We start from the raw sequence: 16,369 nt of genomic DNA on the forward strand, positions 1-16,369 counted from the left end.
TTTGAATGTCAGTCAGGTTTATTAGGTTTGTTAGGTTTCTAAGAAAGGATACAATAAAATAAAAGGGGGGGGACACTACATTAACTTTTTCATAAGAAGAAGAAGAAGCTGTACATTGTGCGGACTTGTTTGAAGAAGTGATCTTTAAATCGAATATTAAATTGTATAATAATAATTCTTCTAATTGTACTGTATCTAAAGTTCTCGCAATATAGATAGTGCACTGCGGTGAATATCCAGTAGATGGAGCCTTTGCGAAGCAAAATGCCCCTCTTCGAACTGCCAAACTAAAAAAGCTCTTATTTTGAAATTTGGTTCACAGGAAGTTCAGCTAACGCGTCGCCGCTCTGAGTTTGACAGACCAGCGGCAAACTTCGGACGGTCTGTGAGTGAGAAAGTAAGCTGTGAATCAGAGCACACAGTAAAAGTTGGTCTCAGTGCTGAAGTCCCTGCTGCAGCTGTTTCACGGCTTTCTAACCGCAAGCTGGAGCCGTTGTTAGCTGGAGGCTAACCCCCTGTTTAAAGTGTATCCAGTGGAAATGATCGAGAAATATTTAAGGTCAGTCTCTAATTTTACCCTTGCTGTGTGAGGAATCCTGCTCGTTTGGTCTCACAGCTCAGTCTCACGTGTTTTACATTTTCAGCTGCTGGTATTAAAGTTTTTAACCTTGTTGTAATGTGTGACAGCATGTTTAGATGACTGTTTTAGGCGTATTGTTGTTGCTAATGCGCTGTTTTGATTTGTTCGGGCTGTATACACGATGAACTCGGGGCAAGAGTCTTGGCACATTAAGCCACATGTTGCTCATATTTTGTGCTTTTCCACCCGCCCGCCAAACGAAAGAGAGATCATAGGGCGTGTTAACAGCAGTCCTGCAAACCGAGTGAAGAAAGAGCTGTAAAATGTTTACTTTACTCCCTACTGCTTGCCTTCATTTATTTATTTTACTGTTTAAAGTCATCAGAGGGTTTTTAGGGGTCTTTCGTGCACATTAAAGGGGCATGCCACCCTTTTTAACAGGTTACTCACTTCTTGTGTCCTATCTAAAAAGTCTAACCAGTCTTCCCATGATTTTGGATTTTCCTGGGATCTAAAACCTACTTTTATTTTCCACTGGTGGGTGTTAATAGCTATGAGAAAAATTGAGAGCCGCCTTCCAGCACAGTCACTACTAAAAGGAGGCTTTGTTTATCTAAATGACAAGTTATATTTCAGAAGTTTGTCTTTTAGGAAAGGAACTATCATATGGTGGAGAAATGAGACAGGAATTCCTAAAACTGCTTTCATTACTCTGTAAGAGCAACATTTGTTTTAACCACTTCCATTTTCCAAAGTCTTCTTCCATATTTCTTTTCAGTTCCATAAAATACATTTAAAGCACGGCTGAAATTGCCACTGGCTGCATCAAAGCGGCTTCCTCTCAGACAGATATGACGACAAACTTGTTTGTTACAGATGGTGGACAGCCTCTGGATGGCTGCCTCTCACAGCATGGCGTTACCTCCTTAAGCTACACACCCTAGTCAAGTTTAAATACTGTTACTTGTGGGTACACTAATGGTTAAGCTGTCCCAGTTTGTTTAAATGGTGGTTTCACTGCATCTGAATTTTATTAAGTCTTTGATGGTGCATGTATGTGTAACATAGTTCAAAAGCTGTTTAATAGTATACAAATAAACACAACCCCCCAACATGAGGTTGGCTAAATTAGGGGTTTTCACGGGAATAAGTGAGTTAACTGTGCTTTTTTTCCGTGACACAGGGTGGTTAGTCAGAGGCTGGGATGGCCTGAGAAAAGGATTGCACGCAAGTGTGTCGAAGTTTAAGAAAGAATAGAAGATGACGAGACAAAAGGACAGAAATAAAAATAAAGGAAAGAGAAAAGCTAGGAGGGTGCTAGAGGTATGTTGGAGTACATAATGTAGGCAGGAGGTTGAGGAAAAAGAGGAAAATGTAATAGGTCACTGGGTTCAGCCTGGAGCTGCAACTAATGTAAGTCAGATGTTTATTCTGACACTGGTACATAGGCAGTCTGATGGTAGCTTGGTAAGTTTACTCAAAAGGACTTTAATTGGCATTGTATTTTGATGATACCTGAACAAAGGTGTTGTTTCATCTCAAATCATCAAACTTTAAACACTTTTGCTCAGCAGTGTTTTTTCTCTTGGAGCTCTGCCATGCAGGCCATTTCTGCCCAGTCTCTTTCATATGTTGGAGTCATGAACACTGACCTTATCTAAGGCGAGTGAGGCCTGCAGTTCTTTGGATGTTGTTTTGGGGTCTTTTGTGACGTCTTAGATGAGTTATCGCTGTGCTCTTGGGGTCATTTTAGCGATTTTTGCCACTCCTGGGAAGGTTCATCACTCTTCCATGTTTTTGCCATTTGTGGATAATGGCTCTCACTGTGGTTCACTGGAGTTCCACAGCTTTCAAAATGGCTTTTTAACCTTTTCCAGACTGAGAGATCTCAGTTATTTTGTTTCTCATTTGTTCCTGAATTTCCTTGGATTGCGACATGATGTCTGGGTTTTGATGATCTCTTGGTCTACTCCACTTTGTCAGGCAGGTCCGATTTAAGTGATTTCCTTATTGAGACATGTGTGGCAGTAACCAGGCCTGGGTGTGGCTAGAGAAATTGAACTCAGCTTTCCAAAAATTTGATACACCACAGTTAATTTGTGTTATAACATCACTTTTCACATGGGCTCATGTAGATTAGATTTTTTCCCCCCTTTACTAAAAAATCCCTTAATTTAGAAACTGCATTTTGTGTTTGCTTGTGTTATTTTTTTTTGACTAAAATTTAAATTTGTTTGATGATCTTAAGTGTGACAAACATACCCTCCCAAAAAAAATAGAAAAGCAGGAAAGGGTCAAACACTTTTTTACACCACTGTAATATATTCTGTGAAATTGTAGCTTCATATATCAAGTGCTTTTTAGATATTTATGTATGTTTTTTAATAAAAGGCCTGTCCTCCTGCTTTTAGACTTTTCTTTCATACATTGAAATCCGCCACAATAATTTTAATGTTAATGTTTAAACTCAAAAACCTTTAAGGATAAAGGCTCGATACTCTAACTCCTCTTTCTCACCATAAAATCTAATCAGAATTTGCAGTTTGAGACACATACACCAATAAATCTAAATCCGAGGATGTGCTAGTTGAAACGCATTTAATACATAAAAAACAGTCCTGTAGTGTTGCGTATTTAAGCACACACTAACAAACAAAATATCACATCAAAAGACAACTAGTGACAATTTGTGAATGACATATATTGGTGTTTTACAGTAAAGGAAAGTAAAACGTGTGTAATACTTTTTTTTAACATGACATTTTTAGTCATAAAAATGAATACATGCTGCTTTAATTCAACTTTAATGCAGGGCTTAGCAAATATGATAAGTTGTACCACAAAAATATCAGTAGATGATACTATAACTATTGCTACTACTGCCCGTCACACCTCCCAGGGTATGGACCACCAAAAGTAGATCTCCAGAGGTTTCAGTAGAAAGCTTAATCCCAATAGAACGAAATTGTAATTGAGAAAATAATTAAAAAAAAAAAAAAAGTCATTTTCAAGTCCAAGACGAATGCGTGAAGTAATGATAACAGCAGGAATGTCCAGAAGCATCATTCTGAAAAACTGAAAGAATAAAAACCTCTAAAAGTAACCACAAATAATATAAATAACATAAATGTCCAGCTTCAGTTCAGCGTTTAATATCATGAATTTACCAAAGAAATTCTAGGATCAGCATGTTTTGTGAAAAAAGAACCGTAGGAGCGTCTATTTTTTTCTTTTTTTTTTTAATGTATCCACAATTGCTGAGAATCATCAAGTTTAAAAACGAATGCTGTGACTTTTCTTTAGCCACTAGAGATGGTATCAAATGTGGCGATATGTCAGGCAAAAAAGTTTTTTAAAAAAAGGTTTGCTTACAGGAATTTTTGATGTTAATGACAAAACTGGTTTACTGCATCAGTGATCAAACTCTAACATCTGCTGTTTGTGCGATTTAGATTTTTTAAATATCCTTTTTGCATCACGTAGTCCAGATGAATGCAATGCTGTGTGCATGTGTGACACCATGCATCTTGAGGAAGTTGTGGTGAAGGATTTTGTCTATGCTCTGACAAATCTTGTGGTTTTTATTTAGCTGATGCTTAATTTTACAAATTTGATTAATCAAAACCTAGTTTCTTTACGCAAAGTGAAACTCAAACTCCGATATAAACAGCATTTGGTTTGAGAATTTTATTAGTCATGGTTAAAATTGTTGAACCGTCACCACAGCTGCTTCACCTCTTCACTGTAGTCAGATTTACAGTTGGGGTCAGAAGTTTACATTTACTCATCATCTGCATGAATGTTGCAGGAATTTTGGACTTTGATTGCTTTGAACTGTTGTTTTTCTAGGTTCGAATGATTGTAGAGGATTAAAAAAACAAGAATTGGGTATGCAATCCACAAACACCAGGTCAAAATTTTACATACAGGCTCAAATAAACACATACTCTCCCACCTCCTTTATTATTCCAACAACTTTGTGTAGCGTAACAGTATTACTGTCAACAAAACAGCCCCACCGCATGATACTACTACCACCATGCTAGACAGCTGGTACGGTGTTCTTAGGTTTTAAAGCCTCACTTTTACGCCTCAGATCAAACCTCTTATCACTGAATCCAAATAGCTCAGTCTTTGTCTCATCTGACTATTAAACCTTTCTCCAGAAAGCATTTGGTGGTGTTCCAGGCAGTTTCCAGGTCATGGCAGGCTTGAGCCTAGGTAGTTTTTGGGTTGGTCATGAACATTCTAACCAGTTTGGGTCTTCTTCTGGAGTTTGGCAAAGTGTTCACACATCTAAATAACTTACATACAGCTGTTTGGACTGATGACCTTGAAATCTGCAGTTTTTTTTAGAAATGCCTCCAAGACACCTTCCCAGCTTGTGTAAAATTACAATTCTCCTTCTCAGATCATCACTGAGTTTCTTGGGCTTTCCCATTGTTCTGAGTATTGGTCAGTCCAATGAGTGCTGTCAAACAAATCCCTTTAGTAGTTGCTGAATTAGAGAAAATCCAAAATTAATTAAAACATGTGCACCTAACTCTTTTTTTTTAAGCCATGAAAGATGTACACTGTACAGTCATTCCAACCTGAAAAAAAGGTTCAAAGAAAGCCCAAAATGACCATTACATACACTCATCATGGGCATGAATGCAAACTTCTAAACAACTGCACCTGCTAGTTCTCTGTCACTACAGTAAGGGTTATTGATGCATTTACCCTCAATAAAATCATGTTTAGTTGTGTGACATCTTAACACGGTAACTCATCTGCAGATTCAGTCCAGAAACAGTCATACCTACTGTGAGTGGAATACCTAAATAAGCATGGTTTTAAAATATGTTTCACTGACTTGACACGTTGCCTGATGTGTTAATACTACTACAAAAATTGCAGGGAAAGCTATCTCAGTATAAGTTTTAGTTGTAGAAAAAAGCTCTTATCTCATCTAAATACACACTGTGTGTCTTTTTGGCAGTTTGAGTGCTTGGATGTGATGGCGGAGCTCCCATCTGGACTGCTTGAGGCATGTGTAGTGGTTGGAGCCCACAGTGATAAGCTTCGAGATATACACCAGGTATGTATGCAGACAGATAGTCTGTCAATCAAAGTCAGTCAAAAGACAGATAAAAAGTGTGACCATACTGTTGAAGCAAAAATAGGCACCCAAAGAATAAAAACAAAAAATCGGACATATTTCTGGGCTATCTGAATCCTTCCTGCAAACAAAAGCTCTTTTCGATACTTTTGGATTGTAACTCTAGAAGGAGCAGATTTTTGCTTTTACGTAGGTCAGCCTTTAAATCACAATACCTGTGAACACTTATGTCCACAACATGAAGAGCATGATTCATTTCAAGTAGAATTGGGTGCGTTATGTACTGTTTGGCTAATCAAAAGTCTGATGTATAGAAATAATATCATGTATGCCATAATGCTTCTTAATCAGTCATACTTATTAATTTCAAAGAGTTTACAACCGTAGGTTATAGTAGGTGTAAGGGCAAAATAAATCCTCTGTATTGTTTTATATGTATGGTCTCTAAAACATGACTGAAAATATAAACATGACAAACTTCATTGCAGCTCCATCAACAGGGTAAGTTAAATGGACTCCCACTGTTGGAAGCTGAGGTACTGCAGGTCCATGCCCCGCCTTTTGTTTCCAAAGAGACCAATTCAAGCCAGGTGATTGCTCCAGCTTTCAGCCGTGTCCAGAGGAGGAGGAGCTTCATTAAGAAAGTATGCATCATTATTATTATTATTATTATTATTATTATATTACACAGGATCACAGAAAAACAAATTGTCTGCTGCTTGCGGTATTTCATGTGTCTTAAACTAAAGACACTTATACTACTTATACTAAAGCATACTACTGTGCTGAGTCCAAATCTGTAGTTGGATTTAGCCTAGGACGTCAGGTTCTGAAGTTATACACGGTATCATTAGCTATTCATACAGACACAAGAAACTGATTTTATATTTGTTATACAGCCACTGTACATAACTACATTTTGCTTCAAAACTGTGAGAGATTACAAAAACTTGTTCACATTAACAAACGTGTAAATAATAAGTTCACTTGAGTCTTTATGCAATGCACATGCACTGTTCAAAAGTGCTTTAGGCACTTGCTTTTGCGGTTGTGAGAGTCTGCACTTGACCACTGCAGAAACCAGCAGTAATTGCCCATCATGTTGGGGTTGAAGCTGCCTTGATATCTTGTCTCCATGGTGTCAATATCCTTGTTGGATTGTTCTCCATGTTCATCACTTACATCACCCATATTTGGACTGAAAAAATCCAGATGAGAATGCAAAAAATGCATTTTGAGTGACATTTGGCAGTCGAGTTGCTGATACGCTGCTAACATGTTGCTTACAAGTTCAACATAGTTTTCAACCCGATGGTTGCCAAGAAAGTTTTACACAACTAGCAGAAATGCATCCCAAGCAGAAAGTTCAAGCATGTTCAGTTTGGAGCTGAACGCATCATTTTGCAGATGTCAAAAATTCCAACAGCTCAGGAATTTTTTCCAAACCTATCCTTCAGATACTGGAGGCCATTTCCATTACCATCAATTGCCATGTCAAAGTATTAGGCCCAGTTTAGTGTGAAGTGGTGGAAGTTACACTTTTAGTGGATCAACCAGTGATGCATGTAGCACATTGTATCGGCAAACAGTGTGCTCAACTCTGGATGGCCACTGCTTCACTTTGTAATGATTGTTATCATCACAACTGTTCCATAGGCACAGAAAGGACATGTGTTCTGTGTACCCCAACTGTAGACTCAACAGCAGTGCCACAACCTTCAGGTCACCACAAATGTCCCAGTTATGATTTGAATAGTTGATCAGCTTCCATTGACTCATGTGTCTCTTTCATTCCCACAGCATGAGCATTAGGAACAGAAAGCTTTTCGTTACTCTGATTGCATGGGGTGTATTTAGCACAAATATAGCAAAGATTGTCTGGATGGTTAACGCAGCTCCACCTACTCATCTTTAGGATAAAACACACTAATAGACTTGCTAGCAAAATAAGAAAACAGTTCTGTAAACTATAAGCTTGCGCTTGGCCAATCTTGCATTATATAGAGGCTTAGCAACTGCTGACCCTGCAGGAACACGCTGCTGCATGATGTGTTACAAACGCGGGCTTATTTACCATGTAGTGGCCAAACTGTACTTGACCTTTAACTTAAGATTTAGACATCCTAGGTGAATTTTGACTTCAGATTTGGAATCAGCACACTGCATTTCATGTAAATAACATGTTTTATTCCCAGTTGCAAAATCTTTGTTGTCCTGTGTTATTTATTAGTATTATAGAGTAAACGAAAAAACAGACTATCTGCAGAACAGTGGCTCAATTCCTTCACAGCAAGAAGTCCTGGGTTCAGCCCTGGGCAGGGCCCTTCTTTGCAATGCTTGAATGTTCTTCCAGGTTAATGCTGCATGTCTGGGCCCAGGGCACTCTTGCAAAAGAGTTTCTTGCTCATGCGTTTTCCTTTTTGCAGAAGAGAAGAGATCGTGCTGCAGAGACTCTGTCTAATGGAGAAGCAGCCAATCGCGCTGAAGTGTCATCAGCAACAGAAGACATCAGTGTTCCAAAGGATTTGGATCTTATTGCTTTACCAGAGCTATGCTTCCCAGGTATTCTGTGTAAATTTCCATTGTGACAAACCAAACATTACTGAGGATTAAGCTGAATAGCACTGCTGCACACACTCATAATAAATACAGAATTACATAATAATCCAGTCTGTTGCTTGAGTAATCTATTCTTAGGCAATGACTGTATCTAGACTGATCTGGTTTTACTAATGCCAGGTATTCTTCTTTCTTTCTCTAGTTAAGTCTTACTTAACTAGAGACCATCATGCTTAGATGCATTTTTCCAGTCTAAGATCAAGAATCTGAAAAATTATTATCATGTGTTGCACAGTCGAGCATTAGAAGTCCCATTTTCCTGCTCTTTAATCTAGGTTTAGAGGCATTATGAAATTGCATTTGCATATAGCCACTTCCACTGGCAGCCAGGACATTTCTACTCTTATTGCTTTGTCTCTTGGAGACACTGACAGTAGGATTAAATTAACGAGCATCTGTGCATTTTGTTGTATGGCATAACCTTAAAATATCTCTGGGTTTTTTTTCCATCTAGGTGGTCTTGAGTTAGCCAGTGAGCAGAAACAAGACAGTTATCACTTCCTGGTTTTTACTGACATGTTTGGGAACCGAACCCATGGAGTCGTTGTGCAATACTACAGAGCTGTGCCGGTACAAATGCATACTCTCAATTTAACAGAAGGACATTCTAGGACTAATCAGTGCAGACAATCAGTATTACTCATTTGCTTCCTTTTGTGTCAGTCCTGTCAGGAAGGTGTCTTCCAGAACGGTCACAGGGGAAGCTCAACTAAAGCACGTTTCTACGCACCATTTGCTGTGTGTATCATCTCCAAGTTCCCCTACTACAATGCCCTGAAAGACTGCCTGTCAAGGTAACTTCTTTTGAAAATACAGTTGATAAATAACCTTGACCTTGGTTGTGTTTTACTTTGTGCATTTAAATTAATCTTTCATTTGGCCTCCTGCCTGCACATGCTCAGTCTCCTGGTCCAGCTGCATACTGCAAGACAAGCCGATTTTGAGGAGACAGTGAAGGAGTTTTCAGCCAAGCTGTCCCTCGTGCCGTTACCTCCTCCTGGACAGCTGCATGTGGTCAGGAAAAACTTTTCTTTCTCCATCAGATAACTCCACCTTATTGTCTTTGTCTCAGACAGCTCTGATAGATCCTTATAGTAAAATTCTTCTCTTTGTTAGTCTTTCAGTCTTCGTCCTCTTCAAGTATATCTTCCATCAAGAGAGGATCAGGACAGTCCTGTTGTTGACATCAACCTGCATCTGCCTTTCCTCTGTTTTACTCACACCGTATTGCTCCAGGTACTGCATATGGCAGCATGGTATTGCATTTAAATATGACAGAAAATATGAGATCCTAAGTATTTTTTCACTCTTCAGGTGTTGTCCTACCTTCTCCAAGAGCAGCGACTGGTCTTGTTCTCCTGTGACTGGGCCAGACTCACTCTCGTTGCAGAGTGTCTGCTGTTGTACCTCCAGGTTAGTGTAAAGAACATCGTGTTAAAGTGCCCATATTGACTTATTTTTCATTCCTAAATATTTTAGCCGTGTTTTCTCTTTCAGCCTCTGTCCTGGCAGCAGCCTTATGTTCCCGTCTTGGCGAGAGGAATGTTGGACTTCATAATGGCTCCCACTGCCTTTCTCATGGGCTGTCACATCAGTCATTTTGAAGAGGTTGCTGCAGTAAGTACAATGCTGTCGTTATCAGCGTTTAAACATTAGGCTTTTTGTGTCTACGTGTCTACTTTTTTTTTAAAACCATAATGAGGGAGTACACTCTTGGTTTCCTTCCTTGCTGAAAACAAATAGATCGTGGAAACCTTTCTTATCTAAGGAAGTGGTGTTTTAAATATTTGGGGATTTTAGCTTAAGCTTATAATAACCTTTACAGTAATTACTAGACGTGCATTGAAGAAAATAAATAATAAATTACAATTTTCTTTGTAAATTGTCTCAGTTGAGCTCACATACAGCATCCAACAATAGCTGTTTGTTCTCATCTGTATTCATCTTTATTCAAGCTGAGTCCACATATTCTACAGAGGCAGTCTGTTTGTCAGACTGAGATCTTCTGTTAGGCTGGATTGTACTCTACTGTACCGATTGTACCTACAATATATGCGTCTGTATGTGCTCATTTGTGGGAATAGGAGACAGAAGACCTCATTCTTGTGAACATCGATGATGGCAGCATTCAGACATCGTGGTGCGAAACAGTCGACCTGCCTGCTATCCCTCTGGTTGCAGCTGAGAGCTTTACATCAAGGTAACAAACATGTGCCTCAATGTAAAAGTAGACTGCTTAATTGATACTGTGACAATAAAAGGAACTATTATGCTTTTACTTATTTTGTGTACTCTTATAGTGTTGGTGCTCTTATTAGATTTCAGTTAGATCCGCAAATGTCAACACAATCCCTGTGAGCCAAGATTTTGTTTCTGACAGTTGTGTCAAGCTGACATCAGTTTGGCACTGAACAGGAAGCGTTGGCCAGGGGGCAGCCAATCAGAAGAAAGTAGACATGGAGAAAGAGGCCTTTAAGGAACAGTAGTTGAAACCATTTATTTCAGGCAGATGGACAGTATAAGATGAAAAATGGCCTGTTTAGAATGTTAAGCTGCTCTAAAATAAGAATATGGAGTTGGAAATGGAGTGACCAGATCCCAACAAACTAAATATGCAGAAATTTGTGTGGGACAAAGTGGAACACATCAACAATGCTAAGAGGTATATTTAACTTAAAATACAATACAATAAATTCTACATGTTGGTGGCTTGTCATTTAGTAAGAACAGGACAAATATATTTAATTTCAAAGTCTCTTGCTAAGTAGATACAAGCTTTTTATCCTAATGAGTATGCATTAGGCTTGTTAACATTTTTCTGATTTTAACAAAAAGCCTTCCCTTTACAAAAGTGCTTGTTCTGCAGAATCAGTCAAAATGTGGGACAGACACGAAATAAAAATTCTGTGCAGTCCAGCATAAACAGCAACATCTGTTCACCCTAGCTAAAAATGAGCATAACATGTCTGTTTATAGAGAGAAGCATTATATGTTCAAACTGAGGTTTGGCATGCAACTCTTTCAGCTCGAATCACACCAGCTTTTGAACTAAATGTTACAACTGCTGCCCTAAAAACTGCCTAAATCAAATTACAAAGGCAGTGAATTTTTAAATGAAGTCCTTTTTTTTTTATACATATTTGGGATGTATGTATGTCTGTGTCTGTGTGCAGGGCAGAGAGTCTGCAGCTTCATTTTGACCTGGAGCTGTGCCATCTTGCAGCTGGAACCGATGCTAATGCTCTGCGATCTCAACGCAGAGACTGGCAGAGACGGCTCAACACGCAGATACAAAATATCGCCCTAGAATTGGTGGTCAACATCTTCAGGTACAGCTTTGCAAATGTCATAGAAATAAATGATTACTATTACAAACTGAGTATATTTAAAATCATTTTATCACTCTTCCTCTCTTTCTTTGCTTCAATTCCATGTATATGGATGGTTTGTGTCAGTGGGGTGCAGGACTTCCTAAGCCATGAACACAGGGTTTTTAACAGCGAGGAATTTCTGAGAACGAGGGAGCCAGCAGACCAGTTGTTTTACAAGAAGGTACACTCCCACCTCCACAAACTAAAAAAGCGCCCACTGGTAAACACAAAAACGCTAACTGCTCTTACGCATTTCTCTTTGTTGCTATCTCAGGTATTAGAAACTCACATCTTCCACTCATTCCTGCGTGACCGGCTAAACAGGAAATGGGACACCTTCAGCCGGATGGAGCAGAACACACGTAATCTCATGCACAAGTATGATAAGAGCATGATGTCATCACTGGTTTCAGTGTGAATGTTAATCAGTTCCAACATTACACGTTTCGTCAAACAATCTCAGGTGGTAGCTCTCAAACAGGTACAGCAGGTGTCCACTGTCTTAGTGTAATTTACTTGTGAGTCATTACTCAGCATTTTCCTGTCTGTACTCCTTGCAATATACTGAGGCTGAAACTGAATCCAAGATTATCTCAGAGCTGCTCTACCTGTTAAACGAGCAGCAGCTGTTTTGGCAATACATTATTAATATCATTAATTGTGTTTTGGGGGGGAGTGACTCTGGGTGAGTTTGTAAAATGTAGATTTTTGCATTTTTTAACTGCTAAAGTGACCCACATGCTGTAAAATTTTGTGCAGATACCAGTGTATGAATAGCCTTTGTATGTAGTGCTTTTTAGTAATTTATTTAGCTTTTTGTGCCAGAGGGGGAAAAATAAATCACTATAAGTAAAGACTGTTTTAAAGTATTTCAGCCCTTCACCACTCTCTTTGAATGAGGACCAGTCAAATCATACAAATTTTTGAAACTGGTCAAAAGGACCACAAAATTGATATAAAACAATAGTGAATGTCATCTTACATGGTAATACTGATCTTTTATTTCAGTAAATTACATTTCACTGACTTCTTGTCTTGGTCAGAAAGTGTAAGTCTTATATAAATCTGCTTGGGGTTTTGACTATAAGGTGTGCATTTGGGGTTATAATATATAATAAATTTAAAAAAGAGATTAAATGGTTCTTACTTGCTGCCCTAAAAATATAATCATTTAACAAAACAAGCGCACAAAGGTTAGGATCGAGAAGTTAGAGCTAAGGTGCTCATGACTCATGAAACTCATAATGAATAACTAGATTGAATGACTTTTGTTGCGGTCATGCATTTGTTCCAGTGCTGGTTGCAATTGACATTAAATCAGGATTTTCATTAGAATACTTTGCTTTGGAGATGTTTTTACTGTCATCGCATAACATGTCAGTTAGTTTGCTGACTTGGCCTCTGGGGATAACAAGCTTCCAGTGCAGGCAACAGATTTGTTGGCCAAAAATTCCTCTTCTGTCCTTGGTCATAATTTGCAAATTCATATAAATAGAAAATAAAACACCATAAAAGACAAATACATAGAATATGATTGACAGCTATGTCAGAATAGATTTTTAGCAAATGCAGTCCTTTTTTGCTGTTTTGCACATAGTATGCAACCAAAGCCAGCTGAAGCATGATTGGTCAGTAAAACTCAGACTTTTTTTTCATTCAGATATTTGTTTATAGAGATTTTACAGTCATAAATGACATGTTAAAAATGCATGTTATCCTCTGTAAATAAATAGATTTGTCTGATTCAATTACTTTCACCTGCTTGCTGTCATCACCAACCATAAAGAAAACACAATCTGTGCCTCAATCATTTTTCTATTCAGGAATCGTGGAATGACGGAGTCTCCCCGGCGTCCTCCTATGTCTGAGCTATCCAGGTCTGGCTACAGAACATACGCCAGCCCTGACAACAAGCTGAGCAAAAGGCTGGGAGCCAGCCTGCCAAATCTGGTGCAGTCTGTCAGTGAAACTTTACCCGTCATCAGTCCCAGAACAGTCTGCAGGAAGATGACACCTGATATTGGTCAGTCCCAGTTAAGGAAAAAGGAAAGTGATTTAGCCAAGTAGAAATCAGTTTCTAATTTTGTTTGTCTCCCTTCAGGTTTAAAGTCCCCCAAGAAAGCAGTGAAAGTTTTCCGTCTTCCAGAATTCCCTCCTCCGCTGGCCTACCACTATGTCCAAAACTATTATTCTGACATGATTGCTTCACTGGGGAAAGCTATTAATGCTACACCACCGGAAGAGCCTGCTCTACTGGCCAGGTACGAGAAGGAAGAAAGCTGAAATCTCATATAAAGTAGAAATTTATAAAAATGTACAAGGAAATAGGTTCACGTTTCTTCAATAAATTGTATTAATTTTTGGATGGATGGATGTCTCTATTTAAGTCATTTTAACAATATCTGAACCTTATATGGTGTCAGATCCCTAACCATCTCATCTATTTCTCTGTTCAGGTACCATTATCTGCGTGGTTTGGTCAACACTGTGTCCAACAGGCGTCTTGATGCATTAGAGGACTTCCAGAGTCTGTACAAGACAGACTCTGATATTTTTCCCTCTCAGATGGTTAAGTCTTTAGTGGACTCCCTGCCAGAGTCTGAACGTTTACAGGTCAGTTCAGGTTGTCATGACTGTGTGTTTTACTCTCCCTGCAGATATAAGCCCTGTTGCCTAGAACCACCTTAGTTAATTACATCTTTAGCCACTTAAACACAATATACTTGTGTTTAAGTAACCATAGTTTTCTTCTTTCTTTACAAACTACCCTCAGTAAGATTGTGAGGTGTTAACAGCATCAAATATCATGTCAGCAACTCAGTTTCTCATCACAGGATAAGTAGGTGATTGCAGATTATTTTAACAATAATGACTTTCGGTTCAAAAAAAGGCAAGTCCACTGCTTCCACCTCACCTTCTAGTCTAAATGAAGTCCATCTTAGCTGTTTGTGTGTAATCTTACTGACAGTTAAATAAATAAACAAAGGCCTCTGCCATAATGTTGAAATCTCCCGACAGGCGGATAGAAAGGCCGAACTCAAACGGCTTATCAGTCGGGTCAAAAGGGACCAGGAGCGGGAATGTGCGGGCCGTGGAAACGGGCACGAGGAAGGCGCCATAAAGAGATTCCAGCTGCCGACAAAATACATGCAGCTTGAGGAGTTTGTGAAATGTGTCCAGGAGTCTGGCATTGTTAAAGACCAAGGAACTATTCAGAGACTCTTTGATGCTCTAACTGTAGGTAGGTACTTATTTATTTGACCAATTACCCTAAAAGCTGTGAGAAGTCTCAGGTTTTTTATTTGAATTACACATAATTTTTGGGGGTGGGCGGAGACTGCTTTGTACTCTCTCACTAAAGCATGTCAGAATTGGTAAAGCACGCATGCACACACTCACAGGATATTTCCTGTGTCCTTGTCCTTCTTCCTCTCTTTTTCCAAGCAAATATTTATTCTTCGGGTTAAACATTACCTCACTCTTTCTTGAAGGATTTGCTGTGCAGCTTTGAAGGCATAACCAGAGCTTCACTGGGCAGTCGTTGCCCTATGACCTCTTTTTATTTGCTGTTTACTTTTTGCACATACTCAAGGTGTTTTCAGTCGGAACAGAGGTGACTTTTTCAGTAAAAGAAGCATCAGTTCACAAGGTGCAAGTAGTTCCTCAGTCCCTGATCTGACAACTTTCATGTTAGCTAAGATTTTTCTTGTGTTGGTTTTAGATATTAAAGCTTTGGCGTGTGTAGTAAAGATTTTCAGTTCCAGTAGTAATAATAATTTGGGAAAGAGTGTCACTAAAACATATGTGATTGAAAAGAAGGAAGGAAGCTTACAGTGAGAACTTATCTTTGCCTGCACACTGGGATTTTGGAAAACGCCTTCTTTCTTCTTTTTTTTTTTTTTTTCTGTCATAACATCCTGTTGGAGGTTGTGACAGGCTAATGTCAGGTTTTCCTTTCTACTTGCGCTGCGGAGGATAAGATTCAGAGTCACATCAACAGGATTTGGATCTCCTTTTGCATTGTAAATGTATTATAATTACTGTTTCCTATTATAAGTTCCTGTTGTATAGTCACTTAAAAAAGTGGTGTTTATATAAAAATGACTACAACATAACATGGTTATGTAGTAATTTTAGAACGTGTTACGAAAGCGTTGATGTTAAATGAAAAAGGCAGTCAGGTGGTGACTGTGTGGGATTCAGTGGGTGAGAACATAGTTTTGTATCTCTCTGGGTGGTTGGTTGGGTGTGGGGGTGCACAGAGGTGATGCACTGTATGTGGCCATTGTTGGAGTACAGTAGGGATTGCAACTTGCAGTCGCTCACTCTGCAGGCATGCTTGGACAGAGAAACAGAGCTGACTCAGAGAGTAAGCAGATGCCTGTTTATGAGAGTTTGTGACACAATTCTGGGTTTATGACAACTTAAAGACTCATTCCTATCTGAAGGCTTTAGTATGAACTTTTATTCTTAAATGTTAAGTTTCTTTTTATTTTACTCTTAATTGTTTTAATTGCAACATATTTACTTAAAGGTGCAAATTGCCAGCGTTGATGATATTTGAACATCTACATTGTAATGTTTTGCAGTAAATCGTGGCTGACTGACTCTTTAAAAATGATTTTTAAAAACCCATAATTAATCACATTAGAACATTTTTGGAATATCTGCTATAGACAGAGGAAATATTATTGATAT

The 16,369-nt window shown here is 38.7% G+C and overlaps 1 protein-coding gene across 2 annotated transcripts in view; it reads left to right on the plus strand.

Moving 5' to 3' along the window:
- The first annotated feature begins 353 nt into the window (after positions 1-353).
- Positions 354-16,369, plus strand: part of dennd3a (DENN/MADD domain containing 3a) — a 28,400-nt gene continuing 12,384 nt past the window's right edge. Inside the window, exons 1-18 of one of the 2 annotated variants that reach the window (XM_084919590.1) lie at positions 354-559; positions 5,562-5,660; positions 6,182-6,325; positions 8,108-8,243; positions 8,755-8,870; positions 8,964-9,094; positions 9,203-9,314; positions 9,417-9,536; positions 9,615-9,713; positions 9,798-9,917; positions 10,385-10,500; positions 11,474-11,629; positions 11,756-11,852; positions 11,946-12,049; positions 13,495-13,694; positions 13,773-13,932; positions 14,128-14,284; positions 14,690-14,912. In XM_084919590.1, coding sequence (XP_084775716.1) covers positions 5,580-5,660; positions 6,182-6,325; positions 8,108-8,243; positions 8,755-8,870; positions 8,964-9,094; positions 9,203-9,314; positions 9,417-9,536; positions 9,615-9,713; positions 9,798-9,917; positions 10,385-10,500; positions 11,474-11,629; positions 11,756-11,852; positions 11,946-12,049; positions 13,495-13,694; positions 13,773-13,932; positions 14,128-14,284; positions 14,690-14,912 — 2,272 coding nt within the window. In that variant the 5' untranslated portion in view covers positions 354-559; positions 5,562-5,579. Of the gene's footprint in view, positions 560-5,561; positions 5,661-6,169; positions 6,326-8,107; positions 8,244-8,754; positions 8,871-8,963; positions 9,095-9,202; positions 9,315-9,416; positions 9,537-9,614; positions 9,714-9,797; positions 9,918-10,384; positions 10,501-11,473; positions 11,630-11,755; positions 11,853-11,945; positions 12,050-13,494; positions 13,695-13,772; positions 13,933-14,127; positions 14,285-14,689; positions 14,913-16,369 lie in introns of both variants that reach the window. The other variant, XM_084919588.1, reaches the window with a different exon arrangement.

The sequence above is a fragment of the Perissodus microlepis genome, chromosome 22, assembly GCF_051167445.1.
Source record: "Perissodus microlepis isolate ML-2025 ecotype Zambia chromosome 22, ASM5116744v1, whole genome shotgun sequence".
Taxonomy (NCBI): Eukaryota; Metazoa; Chordata; class Actinopteri; order Cichliformes; family Cichlidae; genus Perissodus; species Perissodus microlepis.